A 10,347-nucleotide genomic window follows, 5' to 3' on the forward strand; every position below is an offset into this window, starting at 1 on the left:
CAGGCCCCACGTGATGGCAGGAGCCCTCTTCCAATCCTGGACCCTCGTCCCTGCTCTTGGGCCCTCAGCAGCACAAGCTGGATCATCCAGGGGCAGCTTCCCACAGTGCTGGGGGAAGTGGGAATTGCTCCCAGCAGAACAAAAAATACTTTATGAGGATAACCTGGAAGGGCAGTGAATTTATTCCAAGAATGTCATAGAACCCATTGCCCACAGGTACCAGGTCACTTGGCACAGTCCTTAGCATTGCTGGTTAAGGCCTGGGTTGACAGTGACTCGTTGGCTCACTGCCACAGACTTGGCAATGGACCCCCACCCTCACTCTCCCATGAGGGTTGAGCATGGAGTCTCTGTAACTCTAAGGAAGGCCAGCCACAGGAAGTGCCTCAAAGGGCCACTTCAGGGCTGGCCTTACCAAGGGACCCCCAGCCATATGCTAAGGCTGGGTGTCATCTTCTTCTCCCAGGGCCCTACTGGAGAGTGAGAAGGCCAAGGCCCAAGGTGGGCCATGGGATTTGTAAAGGCCACATGGGACACTAAGCTTAGGACCTTCTTGTGTCCAGATAGTACAGAGGCCAAGCGTAGGCTGCTGTCAGCCAGGAGGTCACGGTCCTATCCCAAGCACCATCTCTGCTTGCCCAAGTCTTGCTCAGGTCTGTTCCCTTTAGGAGCAGATGTGCAGAGGCGGGTGAGGAGTAGGAGGCAGAGAGCTCCCGTGGGGGAAGGAAGGGAGGGGCTGCTGCAGCTCCAGGTTTTCTTGCAGCGATGGACCAGCCTCATGGGAACGGGCATCAGGTTGAGGCCTCAGTCCCCAGCAGCTTCAGGCTCAGGCCCTGAGTATCCACTTCCACCAGGTGGACGCTGCAATTCCCAAGGCCCTGGACAGGACAGGACATGACAGGAGGTGTTCAGAAGGATATGGAAAAATCTCAGGCCTTCTGGAGGGTTAGGGGGACTTGCAGATATAGCCCCTGACTAGCTGGTGGACCACAGTGAGATCTCTTACCCCACCAATACCAACCCCAACCCCAACCCCATCAGGTACCTCAGTCTTGGCCAGCACAGCCTCCAGAGCCTCTTTCTGCCGCGGCTCCTTAGTCAACAGATAGAGAAAGCCCCCACCGCCTGCCCCTGCCAGGCTCTGGCCATGCACGTGAGGGACCAGGACGTCCATCAGACGCCGCACAGCCAGGGGCTCACAGCCTGGCGCCATGAGCTTCTTCTGCTCCCAGTACGAGGTCAGGCACTGGCCCAGCAGAGGCAGGCTTCCTGGGGTGAGGGCGGAGAGCGGAGTGGTGTGCCTGGGCCAAGATTCTCAACACCCATTTGTAGACTGAATGAAGAGCCACGAGGCACTACTGACCCGGTGTCATGGTTAAGAACCCAGGTGCCAGTGCTGGCTGCAAACAGGTGTAATAAAGCCCACTTCACAGGGTTGTTTGAGGACTAATGTTCATAAAGCGACTGACATATTGCCCAGCACTCAGTATTCAGTGAACTGTGCAACTACACACTGGGAGCCCTGCTCAGCTCTGACTTCCCTGGAACTCGGCTACGGGGCCGAGCCTCTTCCCCCATCTGCTTCCTGTCGAGTCGGGCTGGGGGACCTTTCCCATGATGCAAGTTTTGTGCTGCAATATGGCTCCCGCCTAGGTGTGAGACCCCAGAGAGGACAGACAACAGGCTTCTGTTCCCAGGGCCCTACTCTCTGGGCCCTGCGCCAAGCCTGCAAAGGACCCTGGCCTCTGACTCCCACAAGCTCCTGGCTCCTGATGCCCTGACCTCGCCTGGAAGAAGCACGTCACCTTGGCGGAAGGCTTCAGCACACTGCTCAGTTTGCCGCACCAGGCTGTGAGCGTTCTGCACCACGGCGGGCAGCCGGGCATACCAGCTCCTCAGCACATCCTGCAGATGGGGCAGGAGAGAGGTGCACTGAGGATCCCGGCCAGGCTGAGCCATCTGCATCCCTCCCTCGTTCTGGGGCTGGGGCTCACCTGCAGCAGGTTCCGTGCCAGGCGGGTCTTGCCGGTGTACACCAGGAGCAAGTGGTCATTGACCTTCTGGACAAAGCCCTCAGGCACAGTGATCTCTTCCACCTCCACCTTCAGCGGCAGCTGAGCCCGGGAGCGCCCCACCTTGATGCCAGGCATTAGGCCACCCACTTGGTCCTGCCAGCCACCTCCTGTGATACCAGGGCCCTGTCACTGTTGGAGTCCATCTGGCCCAACTTCCCTCTCCCCAGCCCAGGCTCCCAGCCTTGCATCCCTGGCTGGGACCAGCATGGAAGGAAAGATAGCTTCCCCCAACTCCATGGGACAGGTGAGCTATGCAGCTTCTGTCCCCAGTCCTGGGAGCAGGACAATCCCAGCAGGGAAAGGGCTTCACCCCAGAGCCAAGTTTGGAATCCCCCTACGGGAGTGTTGGCCAGAGGAGCAGGGACACGGTACTTCCCCTGCAGCCTCACGATCCCCCTGCACCCTGTCTTTCCTGACGAGGTGTTCATGTTGGAAACCAGCTTTCCCGCATCTCTTATCTTTCTCTAACTTGAAAGAGCTTGTTTACATCTTCCTTTAGTAATAAAAGGTATGGCTCTCTCTTCCCCCTTGCGGCTATATAAAAATGACAAAATGTGAGCTCCTTCTGGGACAAGCCCTTGATATTTGGGGAAGGGCCTGCCAGGATTTAAAGTATAAAATGCAAATAGCAGGAAGCATCTGGAACTTCACAGCCAAAACATGGTGGTAGCACAGGCCCCGAAATGTCAGGAACTCACTGGAGCCCCTCTCCTTCAGAGCACGTGGCGCAGTTTGTCATTACACCTTCCTAGAGTGGTTATTGATTAATGTCTGTCTCCAATAGACCGTGAGACTTTTGAGGGCAAGGACCCTGTTTTTGCTCATTTTATCTCCAGGGCACAAGAGAGTGGATTCTCAATAAATAGTTACCAGCTGACCAAGTGAAGAACTGGAATGGTACACCTCAAAAGAAAACTGAAAGGCCTGCCACTTGTTTCTTTTGCTAACAACTACCTATCGTAGGATGTGAGTCATTACAATGAAAGGAGGAGGCTGGGCTGCAAACTGACAGCAAAAGACACCATAAGACATCTGTACGTCTTTGCTGCAGTTTCCTTCCGGAGTCACGCTACAGACGAGGCCCGGCATCCTGAGATGAACAGAGCACCCGAGGATCTGGAACCAGACAAGCCTCTGGCTGCTCTGTCCTGTGCATGGATTCTAGGGGCCATGAAGCCAGGAGAGAGAAGCCTGGTGCTAGTGACATTCATCAGATCATAGCCATTGCTGGGCCCTCGCTGCCCTACCATATGGCCAGGGCAGGGGTAGGAGGCACAGATGGTCACAGCCCCAGGGAGGGGCATGGTGCCAGAAGGGCAGGCTGCAAGTGCAAACCAGCTCTGCCCAGCCTTGTCTAAGGGACAGCTCTGAAGGGGAACAGAGTCACCAAGAACAGCACCTGGTACCGGCCAGTGTCTAACATGAAAGGTGCAGCACAGAACCTGGCACTTAGTAGGTGCTCCTAAAACATCAGCTCATTTGAGGTAGTACATTTCAAGCTGAAAACCACCAGAGGTCAAAGTAATAAGAAGCAAACTATAACCATTTTAAGGAGCAGTACGGTTATGTGACTGTTGGCCAATCCCATGTAAATCCAGGGGAGCCCCCAACAAGCCCTTGGGAAAGTGTCAGTGACCTTCCCCCAAGCCCCGGGGCAGTCCCATACCTGTGGTGAGCACCTGCTCCAGGTGCAGTACTGCATGGATCAAGGCCTCCGTGCCCACCGCCCGGCCCGCGGCCCGCTGCAAGGCAGCCAGGGCGGCACCTGCCAGGATGCTGCTGGTGCCTGTGGGGCGTGAAGGAGGGTACCAGTCATGAAGCACCTCTACGCAGCCCAGTCCTGCCCCACTCCCCCTCAGGGCAGAGGCCAGGGAGGGGGATTGCAGGCAAGGCTGGAGGGCTGTGACAGTAGGTGGCTGGCAAGGGACAGGGCGTGCTCACCAAGGCCAGAGCCATGGGGCAGCTCAGACCAGGTGTGCAGCTCAAAGCCACCCCCGAAGGTACGGAGCAGCTGCTCACTCAGCGGGAGTTCAGAGTGGACACTCACGATCCCCGCACAGATGAAGGCCGCCTTCAGCAGGGCCCCTACAGAGGGATGGGTACACAGCACGGAATCTGGTCTCCACAGGTAGACACAGACACCCCACCCCTGTAATTTCCCAGTCCAGCGTGGGGCTCATCTGGTGGGACATAAGGCCAGCAGCAATGCAGGCCTCATCCCCAAGCCACAGAAGGGCCTTGGGCGCCTCGACGTGGAAAAATGTGTCATTTCTACTTCCTGTGTCTGCGTGTGCCTAGGCAGGGTAACGTGCAGCCCTTTGCTTTCCTTCAGGGCTCCTCTGCCAGACTGGCCACCGCTCAGGCCAGGCCCCAGTAGCCTGCAGTCCTCCATGGAGGGGTCTCTAGGTTCTGTCCCCATCCCCCAGCTGGTTACGTGTGCCGTCCCCACCTGCCGATGTCCTGGGGTGCCCTGACCTGGGGCATGGGGCTGGCAGTAATCCTGCACGTCATCCAGGCTCCGGCACAGTATCTTCATGGCCATCTCATCCTGCCGAGACCCTACCGCCAGCCACAGCACGGGCTCCGGGATGCGGCGTGCCCGGGCCCCGATGGGCCGGCGGCCATCCACTCGCACGGCCAGGCCCAGCACAGCCCCGCCAAGCTCATAGGCGAGGGGTGGTGTGTCACTCCAGCCCCCTAGGGAAGTTCAGCAAGACCAAGCTGGTCACAGGGGCTGCCAGCCTAGCTCTGGGATGGCTACCCTCACCCCCACTCACCAGAGAAATCCACGCGGGCCGGGCACTCAGCCACCACCCACTGCCCAGGGGCCGGCAGCTCCACCGGCTCCGTGGAGACAAAGTGCTGGGCTGACTTCACAGCCTGACGGATGAGGATCTGCCCAGCCCCCTCGTAGTGGCGGGCCGCTCGCACCAGCAAGGCTGGCCTGCCAAGAGGAAAGGGAGAGGTGGCGGCATGGAGACCCAGGCGGGGGGTGGATTGCCTGGCTTTGGGGATCTGACTGCCCTGGATGACCCAAAGGTACCCCACCTCTCTCTGGGCTTCCACCATCAGGGGCCACTTCCCTAGACAGCTGGCGACTTCATTAACGCCTACCTGCTCAGCCACTTGTCCCGCTCCTGGGCAAGTGCCTCCACACCCCCTGCCAGGTCTCCACGCTCCAGGTACGAAAAGGGCCGCATCCACTCTGGGTTGGCAGCCGGCCCACTCCGTAAGCCCCCGTGGCCCTCTGCCATGCAGCCCAGGACGTCTGCCACACAGGCCAGTGCCCGCGCAGCCACACCGGGGTCTCCTGCCCCAGCTGCAACTGAGGGACCAAGAGTCAGGGCGGCAAGGAGGGCCTGCCCCCAACACCCTCTGCCCTGAAAGACTACTCAAGAGACCCCAAACACTCCAGACCCCTCACACCTCTTGGCTTTTGCTCAAGATGTATCCTTGCCTGTAAATGCACCCCCACTCTCTGCCTGGTAAAGTTCTTCTCATCCTGCCAGCCCCTGCCCAAATGTGCCCCTTTATCCCCACCTAGGATGCCCACAGTGGTTAAGAGCTCAGGCTCTGGGGTCAAACCACCTGGGCTCAAGTCTCAGCCTCACCACCAACTAGCTGTGTGGCTCTGGCTAAGTGATTAAACAGGAACAATGTTCCACAGCCCCTGGGACCATTCATGAGATGCTGCTTATCAGGCCAAGGCTCTGAGCCCCCAAGCAGTGTGCCTGGGACTTCAGGTAGAGCTGGCCACATCCCCCGGGGGCTCTGCTGGAGCTCTGCAACCCCCCAATCCGGCACCCACTATGGAACATTCAGGGTTTGCCAACGTGCACAGGACCCAGAGCCTCAGCCACCAGGCCTCGACCTCTGACCAAACCCCACAGACAGGGATGAAGCTTCCCAGAAACCTAAAAGTAAACCCCAGTGTGTCTCTCTACTTTAGCCCTTCATGGCTCCCTAGTGCTCTCACCCTGATGGTCCAGAGGGCAGGTAGGGCGGGTGACCCTGGTCTGACTCCCCCGCACTAACGGCCAGCACACTCACCCTGGTCCAGCGTGGCCAGCAGGGGCCCAGGACAGCCCTCCCGGACAGCAGCCCGGATCAGCGGGCGCAGGCTGAGGTCCTGCCGGGCCTCCAGCACGTGCCGCGCCTTATGCAAGGCCTGGCGGAAGAATAGGTCCCGGCGGGAGGCCAGTGTGGCAGCCCGGTCCAGGCACGGCTGTAGCTGCTCCCAGGACAGGCGCCAGGAGGCGCGCCAGGCCCGCAGGGCCTCGCCCCCATCCTCTTGTGGGTCCAGCATCCACAGCACGTCCTGGGGCGCCAGGGCCCTCAAAGGGTGGAGCACGGGAAAGAGGCGGGCGCTGCGAAGGCAACGCTCCTCGGGGGGCGTGTCTGGGTCCCACAGGTCCCAGTCTCTGATGTGGGGAGAGGGTGTATCAGGAGGGAAGCCCTGACCAACTCCTCTAGAGGTGGCGCAAGAGGGCAATTCAGTGGAGGAGGCCGAGCTGCCCTGCCTCCTTTTCCCAGGCCACTGAACAAGAATCCCAAAGTCTAAGCACCGCCAGAGACTTGAAGTTGCCCAGAAGGAAAGTGCTGGAGAGAATCAAGCTGCCGAAAACCACCCAGGCCCAGTGGACGGTAGGGGACTGGCCGCTGCTCAGGCAGGAGCAGGGTGTGCCTGGAAGATAGGCCACCCTAGCTGCCCGGGCTCCCAGAGGCCCGCAGGGGCCATGGACCTCACCGAATGCCTGTCCTCTTGAAGAATTCCCTCCAGGACATGTTGAGATAAGTGCCTGCCCCCTGTCTCTGTGAGAAGAAGGGAAAGCAGTCAGGGCTGTAGGGCCACAGGAAGGGGTCAGGGACACAGGAAGGGGTTAGGGACACTCAGCCAGAGGGCTGGGAGCTGCTCTGAGAGGGCAGGAAGAGGGATGTGGGCACACACTCCAGCACGTTCTGAAACACTGCTTCAAGCCTTGGGAGCCTCGATACTCTTGCCCAGGGGCCTGGCATTTGGAGCAGAACCCTGGGTTCCAGGCCCAATCTACCATAACTGGCTCTGTGGCCCAAGGCAGGTCACCTCCCCCTCTGAACCTCAGTCTCCAGCCCATAAACAGGGGATAGAAATCCCTACCCAGCCCACCTCGCGGAGCAGATGAGAGCAGGGAGGCAGAGGCCTATTGAGACTGTACCGGCCACACCCTCCTCACAGCCCCTCCCTCCAGCCAGGGCCGCCTGGGCGGCCACAGCCTGAAAATGGGGGATATAACACAGGTGCCCACCTCCCAGCTGTCCAGACGGCCAACGAGGGTGAAGGCATGGCCTGGAGAGCCATGTAGTCGCATGTGGTGTCCCTGGAGGACAAGGTCCTGCAGCTCCAAGCCACGCAGAGCCTTGGACTGGGCTGTGTCAAGGCCACTCAAGAAGCAGCCGGTGCCGATGTGAATGGGGCCCTGGCAGGGGACAGGGCAAGCGTCCTGGGTGGGCAGGCATCCGGCACCCCCCAGCACACACAGGACGCTGGCTGCCCTGGCGCCACTCGCCCGCCCTTGCTCTCAGACCTCACCTGCAGGTGGCAGTGCTGCAGGACACTCCCAGGACCCAGGCGGACGGGGCCCTCCAGCAGGCAGCTGACCACGGAGCTCCCAGCCGCCAGGAGCTGCAGCTCCTGTGCACCCAGGGGGTAGGGCGTGAGGGCCAAGGGTCGGGGGCTACCCATCCCTCTTCCAAAGCCCAGCACCTGGGCGTGGAGTGTCCAGGCCTGCTGCTCCCCCTGCCTTCAGCCAGCCAGATTCCTCTCTGGACCTGCCCCGGCCCCAGCCTGAGGCTGCTTCTACCCCAGCCATGGCCACCCCAAGGGCCATCTCTGTACCCTGCCTGCCCCCTTCCTCAGCACCAGGACACTGACCCAGTCCCACCACCTCAAACGTGCCTGTCTCCCCAAGCAGACCCTGCAGAAAAGTCTTCTTTAGCTTCTCAATCAGGCAAACCTCGAGGCAGAATCCTGACTTGGCCACTTTCTGGCTCTGTGGCCTTAGGCAATGTACTTAGCCTCTCTGAGCCTCCAGTGCCCACACTCAGGTAATCTGTTCCAAGCTCGGGCTATTTCCTTCCCTGGAGCCCAAATCCCGCCTGAGCCCAGACACCCAGCAGCCACCTCTGAGGGGCGGAGAGGTCTCACCTCCACCTGGGAGTGCACGATCTGGGCCTTGGGGACCGCGGGGAGCGTGAGGCTGTGCAGGAACTCACTGGCTGAGGAGGTCATGTAGCTGTAGCTGCCATCGGGGACATACGCTGTAAAGACACAAGTACTGACCCCAACACAACGCCTGCTGCAGCTCAGGCGCCAGGCCGGCCTCCCGCCAGCAGACACCAGGAGGGCAGGCATGGCGACGTCAGGCCCCTGTTAGGCCCGTGGGGAAGCTGAGGTCCAGAGGTTCAACAACCTGCCCAAAGCCACACGGCCAGAAAGTAGACAGCCTGGGACTGGAGCCCAGGAATAGGCAAAAGACAGGAAGAGAGTGGGCTCAGTGGAGGGCGTTGGCCCGGGACAGGGTAACCGTCCAGTCCACGTGCTGGGCTGCCTGGGCCAGAATGCAGGGAGCAGCCACGTGCTAGGGCCTCACTCCCGAGGTCTCTGCACCCCAGAGAGCAGAGAGGCGGTACCCACCCATGGTGAGGGGCTGATCACGAAGCTCCCTCCACAGCTGGGCCCGGGCATTCTGCAGATAACCTGCTACATCGGCGTCACTTTGCCCCAGCTCCGGGGGCCGCCCCACCAGGAAGGCCACCCTGCTCACGTTCTGAGCCATGCAGAGCAGGATGTCGAAGAACAGAGACAGCTGGGGAGGGGAAGAAGCACAGCTATTGGCAGCGCAGCGGCCGGGCCCCGGAGTTCCAAGGCTGAGCTGGGGCAGTCCCATCCTCACAGACTCTGCCCCAGAGAGGGGAAGGGGCTGGCTGAGGTCACACGGCATCTCACCCCGAGGCCAACGCCCTCCAGTTGCCCTCCCCAGTCACCTGGACAGGCCGGGCCCCAGAGTCCAAGCCCATGTAGGTGCAGGCGTCCAGGGGCGGGCTCACATGGGTGGCCAGCAGGTGCTCAGCCGTTTCCACAGAGAAGAAGACAACCCCAGAGACCTGGAGGGCCCCCAAGTAGGTGAGGTGGGGGCCTTGGGCCAGGCCCGGGCACGAATTGGGGAGGACACATGCAGATGGGCCAAGCAAGGCCGGGGGTCTCCGAGCCACTCCAGCACACAGACTCCAGGCTTCCCTGGGGCAGCTCCCACCAAGGCACCTCGTGGAACACCCTCCACCTTCAGGCCTTCTCCCGAACCTAGCCCTCCACCTGTCCCACCACTCCCGTCCTGGTCCTTCATTCTGGAAGCATTCCCAAGTCCGATTCTAGACCTCCCTGTGGCATCCCCTGACTTGCCAGTTCCAGGCTTTCTGGTTCAGACCCCGAGTTCCCAGAGCACCCCTTCCTCAGATTCTGCTCTAACCTGTCCTGGAATCTGGTAAGAGTAGGGCTCCACCTCTGGAAGGAAAGCAAATCCTCCCTCTCTGTCCCATAAGGACCCCAAAGACCCCCAACCCGGCCCAGCAGCCATACCAGTGGCACCTGCCCATCAGGCCCGACACACCGTTGAATCTGTGCCTCAGTGCCCTGGTAGTAAATGTCCAACACGAAGCCCTGTGTGGGGGAAGAGAAGAGACAGGGAAGGAGCAAGATAGGATCCAGCAGGAGGCCACGGCCACAGCAAGCGACTTCTCTGCGTGAAAACTCAGACTCAAGTCTGGCAGGTGCTGGAGGACTTGAGGACACAAGCACCCGAGACTTCCACACCAGCCTTTAAATGTCCTCACAGCCTCCGAGCCCGAGCAGAAGCTGGCGGGCCGTCAGTGTGAAATGCATTTTTGGCAAGAGCAAGTGAGTGAGGAAACTCGTCAAGACTCGAAATCCAGGATAAGAGGCTGCCCAGTGCACAGGGCTGGAAGGCCACCCCGGGCCAGCTCAGCGGCCCATGCCCTGTCCCTGGAGGCGCTACCTGGGAGTCAGCGAGGTAGACACCATGGTTCTGAGCATAGGCAGGGCTCCCTGGAAGGGCGATCACTCGGGCTCCCCGGAAGCCATCCCAGCTGATCCCTGTGGGGTGAGGCAATAAGGAGGCTGCCAGAAGCCCCAAACCGAGGCAGGGAGTCACCAGCCAGGACCCAAGAGCCCAGGGCTGGGGTATTTGGGCACCTCTAAAAGGGAAATATGGGCCAG

The 10,347-nt window shown here is 60.4% G+C and overlaps 1 protein-coding gene across 1 annotated transcript in view; it reads right to left on the reverse strand.

The window, feature by feature from the left end:
• Positions 1-194: 194 nt before the first annotated feature.
• The window catches only part of FUK (fucokinase), a 14,211-nt gene continuing 4,058 nt past the window's right edge, over positions 195-10,347 (reverse strand). The window contains exons 6-23 of the mRNA XM_012641581.1: positions 10,127-10,224; positions 9,691-9,771; positions 9,099-9,218; positions 8,749-8,920; positions 8,260-8,372; positions 7,645-7,746; positions 7,361-7,531; positions 6,823-6,887; positions 6,126-6,496; positions 5,190-5,400; positions 4,853-5,019; positions 4,551-4,772; positions 4,017-4,160; positions 3,742-3,861; positions 1,995-2,182; positions 1,806-1,905; positions 1,046-1,269; positions 195-878 (exon numbers count right to left, since the gene is read on the reverse strand). Of these exons, the coding sequence (XP_012497035.1) occupies positions 792-878; positions 1,046-1,269; positions 1,806-1,905; positions 1,995-2,182; positions 3,742-3,861; positions 4,017-4,160; positions 4,551-4,772; positions 4,853-5,019; positions 5,190-5,400; positions 6,126-6,496; positions 6,823-6,887; positions 7,361-7,531; positions 7,645-7,746; positions 8,260-8,372; positions 8,749-8,920; positions 9,099-9,218; positions 9,691-9,771; positions 10,127-10,224 (2,756 nt within the window). The 3' untranslated portion in view covers positions 195-791. The remainder of the gene's footprint in view (positions 879-1,045; positions 1,270-1,805; positions 1,906-1,994; positions 2,183-3,741; positions 3,862-4,016; positions 4,161-4,550; positions 4,773-4,852; positions 5,020-5,189; positions 5,401-6,125; positions 6,497-6,822; positions 6,888-7,360; positions 7,532-7,644; positions 7,747-8,259; positions 8,373-8,748; positions 8,921-9,098; positions 9,219-9,690; positions 9,772-10,126; positions 10,225-10,347) is intronic.

Source organism: Propithecus coquereli, unplaced genomic scaffold, assembly GCF_000956105.1.
Source record: "Propithecus coquereli isolate 6110/MARCELLA unplaced genomic scaffold, Pcoq_1.0 Scaffold165, whole genome shotgun sequence".
Lineage (NCBI taxonomy): Eukaryota > Metazoa > Chordata > Mammalia > Primates > Indriidae > Propithecus > Propithecus coquereli.